At 33.0% G+C, this 14,323-nt stretch overlaps 1 protein-coding gene across 50 annotated transcripts in view; it reads right to left on the reverse strand.

Moving 5' to 3' along the window:
• Window positions 1-14,323, reverse strand: part of LOC126888447 (uncharacterized) — a 38,575-nt gene that overhangs the window by 13,051 nt on the left and 11,201 nt on the right. For all 50 annotated transcript variants that reach the window (XM_050656763.1, XM_050656750.1, XM_050656757.1 and 47 more), the window contains exon 2: window positions 11,314-11,606. In XM_050656763.1, the coding sequence (XP_050512720.1) occupies window positions 11,314-11,606 (293 nt within the window). The remainder of the gene's footprint in view (window positions 1-11,313; window positions 11,607-14,323) is intronic.

A 14,323-nucleotide genomic window follows, 5' to 3' on the forward strand; every position in this document is an offset into this window, starting at 1 on the left:
TGTCAAAAACTATCAACTTTAGAGAAAAGTCACTAAAGACTTTTTCTATTTGGAATAATCCAAGAAACCTAAAAAAAACTTTGTTCCATGCAAAAAAAATAATTTTATGAAAAAAACAAAAAAAAAACGTTTAAAAAATTCTTGAACCACTTTTGGTCCTGGCAACATGCAAATTTGTTGGGGTCCTTTTTGAGTAAGATTGTGCAAAAAATCCGAATCGGAATATTTTTCCTAGCGGATGCGCAGTGGCTTTCTGGATTAACTACTACAGCTGATCATCCAAGGGAAAATATACAGCAGAATGAGTCCAGGGAGGAGACACTCATGGCTCAAAAACTTGCGGCAATGGTTCGGATTGTCATCTGCCGAACTATTCAGATCTGCCGTAATCAAAGTCAGAATAGCCATGTTAATTTAAGCATTCGGAAGGGAGAAGGCACATGAAGAAGTAAATATTTTGGTTAGATCAAGACATAGCCATGTCATAAAAAGGAAATTAAGGATACAGTAGGATGATGATTCTTAAACATATGGTACCCTAAGCATATCAGATTTAAAGTACTTTTTTAGATATACTTTTGCTCACGAGAGGGATTGAGACAAAGGGAATACCAACTATCAGTGCTGTTTTTGTGACGGTACGCGCCGGTACGCCGTACCGGTACCTTTTGGGACAAAAAAAAAAGGAAAAACAAATTCCTTGCTCCCAAATACACTTCGGTGCAAAAAAACCGATCCACTAAAAATTTGCTCATTTTTGATGTTTTGAATTTCCTAAACCTGTTGTCTGATTTAAGTGATTTTTTACCACGTTATAGCCTTATCCATTGACAATATCGATGTAATAATATTGTTGCTAGACAGTTAAACTGTCATTGTATACCGGGTGTACGAATCAAAGTAGAAAGGGTGTGTTTTTTTCTCAAAGTTCGCATCACCCTGTGGACTATTCTAGCATTTATAAAATACTGAAATTAAAACCCAACTATAGCCTCAGGTTTACTTAACATTTTGTCTTTCGATTCATTTGCTTATGTTGAATAATAAAAAACTTTAAAAAATAATACTTTAACAACTGGCCATGTTCGTCATCAATACAGAGTGTTTTTAAATAAGTGCGACAAACTTTAAGGGATAATTTTCCATAAGAAAATAATGACAATTTGCTTTATAATCATATGTCCGCAAACGCTTCGTTTACGAGATACGGGATGTGACCATCCCCGGGATGGTCAATTTTTTTTACAAACTGACGATTTATTTATTGCTTTAAAACCAGTTGAGATATGCAGATCAAATTCGGTGGGTTTTAAAACGTAGTTATTGCACATTTTTTGACATACAATTAAGAATTTTATATTCACCATTGGCGTGCGTACATGTAATATTATCGGTCATAATACCCGTTTGCGCGCCACTGGTGAATATTAAATTCTTAATTGTATGTCAAAAAATGTGCAATAACTACGTCTTAAAATCCACCAAATTTGATTTGCATATCTCAACTCGTTTTAAAGCAATAAGTAAATCATCAGTTTGTAAAAAAAATTGAACATCCCGTATCTCGGAAACGAAGCGTTTGCGGACATTATGATTATAAAGCAAATTGTCATTATTTTCTCATGTACAATAACCACTTAAAGTTTTGCGCAAATATTTTAGAAACACCCTGTACTGATGACGAACATGGCCAGTTGTTAAAGTACCTAACTTTTTTATTATCCAACATAAGCGAATGAATCGAAAGACAAAATGTTAAAAAAACCTGAGGCTATAGTTGGGTTTTAATTTCAGTACTTTATAAGTGCCAGAATAATCCACAGGGTGATGCGAATTTTGAGAAAAAAGCACAGTTTGATTCGTACACCCGGTATACAATGATAGTTTGACTATCTAGCAACAATATTATTACAGGGACATTGTCAATGAATAAGGCTATAACGTGGTAAAAAATCACTTAAATCGGACAACAGGTTTAGGAATCAAAAATGACCAAATTTTTAGTGGATCTATTTTTTTGCACCGCAGTGTAGCTTTAAAACGACCTTATTGAGGCTAAATTTAAAAAATTTTCACGGGTACGGACCCTCTTATGAACACTCCCCAGACCCCCCGAAACATTGCGTACCGGAACCTATATTGTTACAAAAACAGCACTGCCAACTATGACTGCAGGGTTACATTATATAGTATACTAACAGGTCTAAGACTGTAGAAAGATCGGGGCTATAAATTTATAGTGATGATGGAAACCTAATTTTTGTTCAATTAGAAGAATATTACCTCTGTATTTAAGAATAGAAGAAGCTAAGAAGCTATGAATTACTCAACGTAAGATGGAGAGATGGTAAGATGGATTTTTACCAACCTAGAGAACAGGCGGGTTTTAGGAAAAACTTTGGCACTAACGACCACCTACACTGCATAAAACGAATTATAGAAAAATCTGTCGAATACAACCGACCATTGGTCCTGGCTTTCGTAGACTTTCGCAACGCATTTGATACGATAGAAATTAACAGCATAATGAGAGCATTGGAGGAAAGTCGTATAGATTATCGGTACTCCAAACTGATAGCGAACATATACAATAATGCAACCATAACCGTCCGACTACACAAAGATACCAAATCTATAAAAATCAAAAGAGGAATTAGACAGGCAGACACGTTATCTCCCAAACTCTTTACGGCAGTACTTGAACATGCTTTCAAACAATTGGAGTGGGACGCCAAAGGAATAAATGTCGACAGTTAAAGGCTCTCCCACCTACGATTCGCAAACGACGTAGTTCTTATAACAGACAACTTAAAAGAGATTAGAACTATGCTTACTGAGTTAGACGCCGCCTGTAAAAAAGTTGGTTTAAACATAAATTTTGGAAAGACACAATACATGACAAACCTGGTAGGTACCAACCGAAAATATAAAAGTCGACGTCAACGAAATAGCATTGGTCCATAAATATAAATACTTAGGGCATGAAATCCAAATTGCCAGGGACAATCAAAGTGCTGAATTACAGAGAAGGATCACCTTAGCATGGGCCGCATATGGAGCTCTATCAGACATCTTCAAGAGCAACTTGCCAAATTATTTGAAAAGGAAAACGTTCAACCAATGTGTGCTTCCAGTCATGACTTACGGCGCCGAAACATTATTGTTAACCCAGGCCACAGCAACGAAACTTAGAGTGGCCCAAAGAAGAATGGAACAGTCACTACTTGTCCTGACTCTCAGAGATAGGGTCAGAAACGAAGAAATCAGAAGAAGAACAGGCGTCACAGATGTCATAGAGCGAGTAGCATGGCTGAAGTAGAATTGGGCGGGTCATGTAGCCAGAATGAAGGACTGGACGTGGACCCAAAAAATTACAGTGTGGAAACCAAGAGAAGACAAAAGAAGTAGAGGTAGACCACCTACACGATGGACAGACGACGTCAAAAGGATTGCTGGGAATTGGTTGCAGAAAGCCCAAGATCGACAAAACTGGAAGAAATTAGGGGAGGCCTATGTTCAACTTTGGATGCAGAAGGCTGGATGATGATGATGAAGATGGAGAGATCGATGATAGGTGTGTAATTGCAGGACAATATAACAAACGAATAACTATGATTCAGAACAGGAGTCACAGATGTTGTATGTCAGGTGCTTAAACTTAAATGGAACTAGGCCGTCATGTTGCCAGTCTGACAGATGAGAGATGGACGAAGAGGTTGCTCGAGTGGAGACCAAGGGCCGATAATAGTAGAGGAAGATCACCCACACGATTTACGGATATTATAAAAATAATAACCACAAATTGGATTCAAAGCGCCCAGGATAGAAGACAGTGGACGGAAATAGGGGAAGCCTATATCCAGCAGTAGATGCAAAGGGCTGATTGATGATAATGATGATGATGATTTAAGAACAGCTTTGTCCAATCTTGAATTTTGCAAAATAAATCAACATGACCCTTTTTGAATATAGGTTATCGCCATTCATTAGAACTGTACAGCATAGTAAGGGGTTTCAGAAATTTAGAGTGTGTATTATACAGTGATGACCGCTCTAATAATCGACAAAATATCGCAAAATATGGAAAACATAATACATTGTGAATTAAAAAAAGATGAAACTAGTAGAGGTGGAATCGATATAATTATCGATATAAAAGTATAAAAATAAAATATAATAAAATAATATAAACCTAACAATGAACAAGAAAGAACAAAGAATTGCATTTATAAAATACCTTGTGAATGCGAACAATTTTATTTAGATGAAACATCAAGACCATTAAACGTTAGAATAAGTGAACATCAGTCTTATATTAAAAATAGAGAATTTGATAGATCTCAAATATGTCAACACGCATGGGATAATGAACATAGAGTTCAGTGTAGAGATTCAAGTATAGTCCTGAAAGAATCGGATAGTAAAAAGAGAAAAATCAAAGAAGCGGCTCTAATTATGCTAAATGAAACCAATTGTGTCGCAAATTCCTCAGTAGAATGTAGTAGGATGTGGTTACCCATACTTAAAGAGGAAGTCAATAGAAAGAAAATACCACGATTAGTAAGTCAATAACGTATCGAGTTAGTACCAATTTTACATTTTAGTATTACTTATTGTAGATTAATATTATTTATAATTTAAACATATTAAAGTCAGAATTTGGTATTCGTTTTTTGAAAGTAAATTTAATGTAAGACCAAATACTTACGATGTCGGGATAGTATCACGAGGTTTTTCCTGGTTTTCCCTCGTGATTTACTATGGAATCTCTAACGCGAAAATTTTACTGTCATCGTTGCATTTGTTTGTCTTTTTAAAGACAGATCACATGCTATGATTTTTTTTGTGACGGATATTCTTGAGTTGGGATTGATTTCATGTAATCGAATGATCTATCTTTTAGTAAAGTCGTCCGAGGAACGCAACTCATAAATATTGACGATATCATTTTAAAGTCTTCTACTTTAAAATGTAAAATATACGTTTGAATTGCCAATATAAATGAGTCAGATTAAATAAATAATTAGAATAATTTTTTTTACTTAGCAACAACATTTTTGTTTATTTTAACAGTATTTTGTATTTTGACAACGAAGCCCGATTTGGGCTTCGAAACGTTAATAAAATTATTTTTTATACAGGAGAATTTTATAAAATACTTCTGTCACAGACGTCTAAAGGTGGAAAACTGTTAATGTCTTATTTCTACGTTGCTATCGATAATTTCCACCTCTACTAATTTGATCTCTTTTTATTGCACAATGTATTCTGTTTTCCATCTTTTGCGGTATTTTGCCGGTTATTAGCGAGCTCATCACTGTATAAATATTAATGTGAAAGTTCAAGAGATCTGCGAGTCTCAAAAGGCGATCGAGCATGCTATGTTGGGCGTTTTACTACTAGACCGGATCCCAAACCGCCAGCTACGAAAAAGATTAGTAGAGAAAATACCAATACTGAACTGGAACTGGGTAGGTCACTTGGCTAGAATAGCAGCTAATAGATGTACAAAGCGTATACTGGAAGGGAGACCAAGAGATGATACCTATCGAAGAAGAGTTCGTCCACCAACACGTTGAACTGATGATCTAAAACTGTGTCATAAGAATTGGATGCAAGTGGCACAAGATCGAAATAGATGGAAAATTATGAAGGAGGTCTATGTTGACAATGTAGATGGAGCAGTGGACAAGCGAAGACTGAATGATTAATGTGAAAGTGAAAGATGTATAATGAGTCAAAACGAGTCAATTGGCTGAAGTACGACCAGGTTTTAACAGATAGTTTCAATTAGAACTACATTTTCTTTCCGATAAATGTGTACTAAAATCGTTACTTTCCTTAGAAACCTGGATAAATTGATCACTAGAAGCATGATAGATTAAAAACCCTATAAGCACGAATAAAACAAAGGAGAAAATAAAATATTGGTATTTTAGTTCAGAGAAATAAGGAAAAAAATATCCTGTTGGTGACACAACCCCCTCCAGGTCGAAACCATTTTTTTGAGTAGTATGGACATCTACAATAATAACCTATATGTTTCCTGCAACCGATTTTGATGATATACATAATTATAAACAAACGAAGATCAAAAAAAGGTTAATTTTCGCTTTTTTCGTCTATTACCAAAAAGTTACGCATGTTAATCAAATTTGACAGTAAGAAACTCATAAATTGTATAAAAAACTTCAATATGGCGTTCGCGGAATATGTCTATCCTTATTGGTTGCTTAGAAAATTGCAAAATAAATCATAAATTTTGAGTTTCAATTTAATTAATTATATAAAACTTTTGTAAAAATTAACTTAGAACCTTCTTATTACACGGAATGCTGAGACTTCTGGTGCTTAAAGTATACCCTAAATTTCAAAGCAATTGGTCAAATAGTTTAACATTATTTAATTTTTTTATCCCAAATGAATTTTTTTTGCAACACTATAAGTCAGAAAATGATGAAGTTACAGTAATATTTTCAATAGTTTATAAAAGAAGAAGATGTACACTATTATTTTAATTTAAAAAAAAATGACAAAAAACAATTCTAAATATTCCAAAATTATTTTGCAAGAACATGTGAATTAAAAAAAGGGGGGTGTATAATGGAAACACCAAATAGCGATAAAGGTATTTATTGATAGAACCGACACTAGGGTATTTGTACCCCGGGAGAACTGTTGAACACTGACTCGTTACCGGAACGCGTTTAGTTGAAGACTGATGAAGACTCTCTCTCTCTAGGCGAGATTTGTTAGTTTTATAGAAGCTTAAATTGGGTCATCGGTGACACGATGCCCGCGTGATTTGTATATCTAATCAAGGTAAATAATTCTACTTTCGTCAGCACTTTCGTATCATTTCCAAATTATATTGTTGATAATTGACCAGTTTGTATCTAAACTAATAATCCACATGTGTGAATATAACAACAAATAAATTCGTGCGATCTACTGGGTGATATAATTATTCTGTTCAATATCGGATATGAATTCTGAATATTTGTTATTGGACAGGGGGCTAATTCGTCCCTAATTGTCCTAGGACAATAGTTTTTCTTTCTAAATGTGTATATAAAAATTCAGTCTTTCTAAATATGAAAAAATCATTTTTCTGCGGGTAACGGTTAAAAAGTTATTCTAATTGGTTATAAATAAGCAAAAAATTGACATGTTTTTGAAAAATAATTTTACACTGTTTAAAATCACTTTTGTCATTTTTATTTAACTAAGTTATTAATATAAATATTCTTCTTTCATAAACTGTCCGAAGTATTACTGTAACCTCATAATTTTCTGAATTATAGTGTTGAAAAAAAAATGAATTTGGGATAAACAAATTAAATAACTATTAAACTATTTGACCAATTGCTTTGAAATTTATAATATAATTTAAGCACAAGAAGTCTCAGCATTCCGTACAACAAGAAGGTTCTAACTTAATTGTTACATAAGTTATGAACATTTATAAATTCTCAAAATTTATGAATTATTTAGCAATTTTCTAAGCAACCAATAAGGATAGACATATTCAGCGAACGCCATATTGAAGTTTTTTATATTATTTATTAGTTTCTTATTGTCAAATTTGTTTAAAATGCCCAATTTTTTAGTAATAGACGAAAAAAGCGAAAATTTACCGTTTTTTGATATGCGTTTGTTTATGACTATTGTTGTAATCTGCTTCTTATTAATTTTATATTGATTATTATTTATTTAATTAATCATTTAATTGTCGCAAATCATATATCAAAATTGAATAAAAAATCTCAGGGTGCCTTTTAATATATAAAAAAAGAAAAAAAAACAAAATTATCTTACGTTATATTTATCTTCTCTCGTGGGTTCAGTATCTCTGAGTTGATCCTAATCGGTATAAAATAGGGAAAAGAAATAAAGCAAACTATTAAAATAAAAATACAGAATTGTCTTTTATTTATCAAATTAATACTCTGAAAACTATCGAATCTAAAAAACCTGTGGACACAGATGTCCGAATGAAATTTATACCACTTAAAATTATTATCTTTACAAAAAAACAATTTATTGGTTTGTTCCCGATGACTTTGGTAAAACAAACTAAACCAAACAAATTTATGTCTTCGCAAGGTTACCTATATTTACTATTTATATTTTGAAATATTGGAACTTTAATTCATATGCTTTTTACTCAAAAATTTATTTCCCGAACATAATAATCTCTTTCACATAAATTGACTGACCTTTTGCTTCCCTCACTCGGATGTCTTCTCGTGACCCCAACAGCTCTCCCTCGTTGATTATGTTAAAAGCTACTCATCAAAGCCTCTCTCCGTTGTCCAGCTTCAAAACTGTCAGCATACCAGCACTAATTCTCCAACAAACCGTGTTTCTTTGACACGTTCTCGATTCAAACAAAACTCCAAAAATTCTCTGTTCTCCTTCTCACAATACTACAGAATCAAAGAGGTATTTCGTATCGATTTGATCTGTCTCTCGTTCCACTTTTCAACACTATCCTCCACTATCAACCAGCCACTGATATATGCTAACTATCTACTCCACTTAACACGTCGAAACCGCTCTTTCTCGCTGCCAACAACATAATGAAGAATTTTTCAATCTCTCTCAATTATCCAATCCATCTTTTCCCCTTCCACATTCCAAGAATCAGAACATTGACTTTTCCATTTGACAAACAACAGTCACCCTCAAATTTGTTCCGACAATCCTAATTACTTTCGGAGAAACTCTCCCACATATACTCGTATTGAAAAGAAGATATTAAAATTCCAACTTTCTTTTCAATTATCAATTACAAGGAATTGATAATCACCTATACAGTAAAGAATTTTTTTCATTTTAAATCTAAATACATAGTTCTTTTCACTTTAATTATTCACAAAAGTCTTTAATGGTTCCGCGGAAAGCTCGTTAAAAGAGAAATCTATTTACATCCTAACTAAATTCTAATAAATTTTAAAACAGCTCAATATACAGGGTGTATCAAATTTATGTGCCCGCGTTACAAAAAAAAATTTAATTTAATTTTTATTTTGCTTTTGATTGATAAAATGCAAACACAATACTATATATGTATATCATCAAAATCTGTTGCAGGAAACATATATAGGTTATTATTATAGATTAGGGTGGTGCGAAAAAAGTCAAGTTGATAATCCCGTATCGCTATAGTGCGGAAAAGTTACGATTGGTAATTACAAGAAAAACAAAACAAAAATTATTCTAATCAGACTTTATCTTCCGATCCCGCAACAGGCCTAAATATTATGAAAAAAATGAAATTTTACCTATTTTTCGGAAATTTTTATTTATCCTCCATGTACGTTTTATTTATCGCTATAATAAAATTTATTTACAGTTTGCATGGTTGAGTAATAAAAACAACAGATTTACGCATCTAACGAATATCTTCCGATCCCGCAAGGTCAATCAAAATTTATAACAAATTGAAATTTTCGATGATTTTTATAAATTAACAAACACTTAGTTATTTCATTTTTCTCCTACATTGTGCAGTTTTTCGCTTGTTTATATATTGTATGACAATACTTAAACACCCCAGAACTCACAACGAGGAGGTGGTTGCTTTTCTAGCTCCACACACACCCTTCTCTCTAACCAACCAATGAGTGTGATTTTTACATTATTTACATAGTAAAGTTCTTGTTCATATCTGTATCCAGCTCTTAAACGTCAACTTTGTATTGTGATTTGGTGGTAGAATCTGGCAGCATGGACCTTGATTTAAGTGTTGCCATTATGAATCCATCTCTTGATTGGGGCCCACATACATTAGACCAGGGGCGACCAACTTAATTGGACTCGAGATCTACTGTCTGCCTTTCTAATTCTCTGCGATCCACCGACTAGGAATTTTCGTAATATTTAGGACGGGAATAGGTAGGTAGGTAGACTTGGCATCGATCGACTGACCTAGGGGTCGCGATCGACGGGTTTGCCTCCCCTGCATTAGACGATGCTTCCGTGACCAACTTTAGGCACCTCTCATCAGCTTGCGTGTGTCAGAGATAGTTTTGTACATTTCAGTCTGGTATGTCGCCCGATGTAATGCAAGAACTTATATCTTCATTTGACACTTCGAAGAAGTGGTGGAGAAGATAGTTTTGCAACAGTCTGCAATAGTTTTGCAACATTATATTCCAGTCTATTATTTCAGTTTAGTCCCGTGCTTTAAAATTTCGAGTACTAGGGAGAAAGGAAACACATTAGAGAGCTAGGGCTAAGGAGAGTGTTAAAAGCTAGATAGACTAAAGCCAAGGGCAAACGTATTAGAAATTTCATCCCTCCTACTTTAAATTTTGAAGCACAGGACTACACTAAAATATTAGATTGGAATGTTGCAAAACTATCTTCTCCACCAGTTCTTGAAAGCGTTACAAATGAAGATATAAGTTCCCACATTGTATCAGGCAACACGCCAGACTGGAATGTACAAAACCATCCCTGTCATATGCAAGCTGTCTAGCGGTACGTAGAGTTTGGTCACGGAAGTATCGTCTAATGTAGTTATGTGGGATCTAATCAAGAGATGGATTCATCAAGGCAACACTTAAATCAAGGTCCATGCTGCCAGATTTTACCACCAAATCAAAATTCAAAGTTGACGTTTAAAAGCTGGACACAAACAAATGAAAAAGAAATGTACTATGTAAATAATGTAAAAAACACACACGCATTGGTTGTATGGAGAGAAGGGTGTGGGTGGAGAAAAAAGTTCAACCACCTTCTTGTTGTGAATTCTGGGTCGTTTAAATATTATTATACAATATCTAAACAAGCGAAGAGTTTTACAATGTAACAGAAAAATGAGATAACAAAATGTTTTTTAATTTATCAAAATCATTAACAATTTCAAATTTTTATAGATTTTGATTGACCTTGCGGGATCGGAAGATATTCGTTAAGTACGTAAAACTATTGTTTTTATTACTCAACCATGCAAACTGTAAATAAATTTTACTATAGCGATAAATAAAATGTACATGGAGAATAAATAAAAATTTCCGAAAAAAAGGTAAAATTTCATTTTTTCATAATCTTTAGGCCCGTTGCGGGATCGGAAGATAAAGTCCGATTTGAATAATTTTTGTTTTGTTTTTCTTGTCATTACCAATCGCAACTTTTCCGCACTATAGCGATACTGGATTACCAACTTGACTTTTTTCGCCAACTTGACTTTTTGAGTAGTATGTCCATACTACTCAAAAAAATTTGGTTTCGGCCTGGAGGGGGATGTGTCACGAGAAAAATCTTATTTCTCTGGACTATTTGTAAAATAAAAATTTCACATACCTAAAGACTTCGTGGTTGTGTTGGTCAATAGCGTGTCCGTCAAGCACATCACCATGGACATTAACCTTCTGTCCCAAAACATCAGCATCTCCTGAGAGGTGGGCCCCAATTCCTTGGCCACCAATGCCAACTGCACCATCAACTCCTACTTTGTTTCCTAAAAGGTTAGCTTCGGCGTCAGCGTTGACGCTAATGATGTTGCCGAGGCCAAGTTTATTAGCAGTTTGTGCTAGGATTCCTTGTCTTCCTAGAAGAGCTGCTTGGGAGATACCCACGAGGAGGAAGGAGGATATCTGAAATAGAATTAAATGGAAAATTTAGAACATTCACATTCGGGTCAATCCATGCCAAGTGGTCCAATATAAATTGAGTATGTTGCTTGACTATTTTTAATATTTTTTATTTTTCTACCTTTTAAACTTCAGTCTATTAGTGGAGTCACTGAAAGTGGATATATGAGCTATTACCTCCGATTTCGTTGAACCTCCATCGATTTGCATGAAAATTGGTGAGTGGTTAAAGGATATCTCAAGGAACAAAGGTGACATGGTGTTAACTTGCGCTGTTACCCTGGGGGGGATGCCACCCCTTCTCGGGGGTGAAAAATATTTTATACTAAATAACCCCATAATTCGATAGAGGGACAAATTTCAAGCAAAATTTGTTTTTTAAAGTTATAAAAATAAATCAAAACTTTTTGAGTTATTAAAGATCAAAGATTTTAATTTTTCTTGAGAAAAATACATGTTTTTAACCAATTTTTCATCAATAACTCAAAAAGTTTTTACAAAAAAGTTATTATTATCAAAATTGAAGCTAATACAAAACCAAATAAATCCCTTACTAGAAAAACCTTTTAATGTTAACTAAAAATGAGTTAAAGGTGATTGAATGTATATTTTTTTCGGCGAGTAAAAAACTCTAAGTATTCAAGCTGAAATAACGGGAAATTGATGCATTTTATAACATAAACTTTTAAACATTTGTCAAAGTACCTAAAATATATATATCAAATGAGCACCCAAACATGTTCATAGCGTTAAAATTTATGCTCAAAAATTTTTTCAAAATTTATCTTTTAAAAATTTTTCCAAAACACGTTATTTTTTTTTAATAACTCCGTTAATGTTTACAATATCAGGTTCATGTAAAAACTTTTTGAAAGCTAGTTCTAAGTGCTATTTAAGTACGTTAAACCTAATCTTCTAAACCGCTTACTTTTTTAAAAAATAAAAGGTTAAATCACCCCGGTTGCACGGTTCCCACAGCAAAATTTAAGATTTAAACGTGTCTATCTCGGTTACTTTTTATCCTATAGATATAGTAAAACAGGTAAAATATTTTGCACAGAAAAAACTAAAATTTGGTTATATTAACAATATACAATTTTTTATGTATATTGAGTATTTTTGGAGTTATTATCAAAAGAATATGAGAATTACAATAATTTTAAAAATTATGATTTTTTTTAAATTACATCTTTTTTTCAAAAATATGCATTCTAAACCGGTCAGAATGATCTAAAACATTACTTATCCTAATATAAAGAAGTTATTTTAAGGATTACTATAAATTTTAATTTTTGTGGGAATGGCGTGTTTTATTTTTCACTTTTTCCTAAAAAATTCTAAACGATTCTTTTATTTTCATTATAATTTGCTTAATTTTGACGCTATTACCTTGTTCTGAAGCTCATTTGATAGGTATTCCGAAGTACTTTGACAAATGTTTAGCAGGAATATTTTACACATTGCATCGTTTTCCCATTATTTAAGCTTGAATACTTAGATTTGAGTACTCGTCGAAAAAAATGTACATTCAATTTCCAATAACTCACTTTGAACTAGTTTAGTTCTTTATGTAAGGAATGTATTCAATTTTTTATTATCTTCAATTTCAGTAATTATAACTTTTTTGTAAAAGCTTATAGTTTTTGATTTATACGTGAAAAACCGATTTAAAACATGCATTTTTTTAAGAAAAAATAAAATTTTTGGTCTTTAATAACTCAAAAAGTGTTGATTTATTTGAATAACTTTAGTTATATAACAAATTTTGCTTATAATTTGTCCCTCTATAGACTTATGGTATTATTTTTAATAAAATAATTTGCACCCCCGAGAAGGGGTGGCATCCACCCCCAGGGTAAAAGCGCAAGTTGGCATCATGTCACCTTTGTTCCTTGAGTTATCCTCTAATTACTCACCAATTTTCATGAAAATTGATGGAGGTTCAACGAAATCGGAGGTGAAAACCTTCAGTGACTGCACTATATAGAGACTACAGAATTCCATTTATTTTATTTTTAAAAAATTAAGTTTGTCGATGGCTTCGCTCTTTAGCCAATATTTTCACTGAGGTTTGTCCTAGGACAATAAATCAAAAACCAAACTTTTTAGAAAAGCATGCTCTAAAAAAACGGCATATAGCATTATTTAATTTCAAATTACCCTTAAGGCCTTAAATGAACCTCAAAATTTGAAAAGATAAACTGATAAAATTCCATTTTAAGCATTTTTTTAACAGCATAAGGCAAGCCGATAATGGGTTGTAATTTTTTTCTGCAAAAGACATACGTACATACTTTAAATAAAAAAAGCTTGAGCTTTGAGACTTTTTTCAAAAACAATCTCAAAAATGTAATTTTTTGAAAAATCTCAAATATCTCTGATGGGCACAAATGAAAAAATTTGAAATTCGGCTGAATGTTAGCCACTAGCAAGTAGAATAAGGAGTAAAAATTTGGAATTGCAGACGTACCTCATATAGGAGTTACAGGCCTGAAAAAATGGTCAAAAATTAAAATGGTCAAAATTTGAGCGTTTGCGGGCAGGGTAATTAAAATTCAAATAAACTTTCCAATGAAATAAAAATTAATGTATTTCTACCAGATTTCACAATGAATACAAATTTATACAGGGTGGGTCAAAGAAAAGAGTTCACCTTGATATTTGGCAGTTATTAGATTTTAAGGGAATGCCGAAACAGGCCGATGTTTATTTTTAAATTA

The sequence above is a fragment of the Diabrotica virgifera genome, chromosome 7, assembly GCF_917563875.1.
Source record: "Diabrotica virgifera virgifera chromosome 7, PGI_DIABVI_V3a".
In the NCBI taxonomy this organism is placed as follows: domain Eukaryota; kingdom Metazoa; phylum Arthropoda; class Insecta; order Coleoptera; family Chrysomelidae; genus Diabrotica; species Diabrotica virgifera.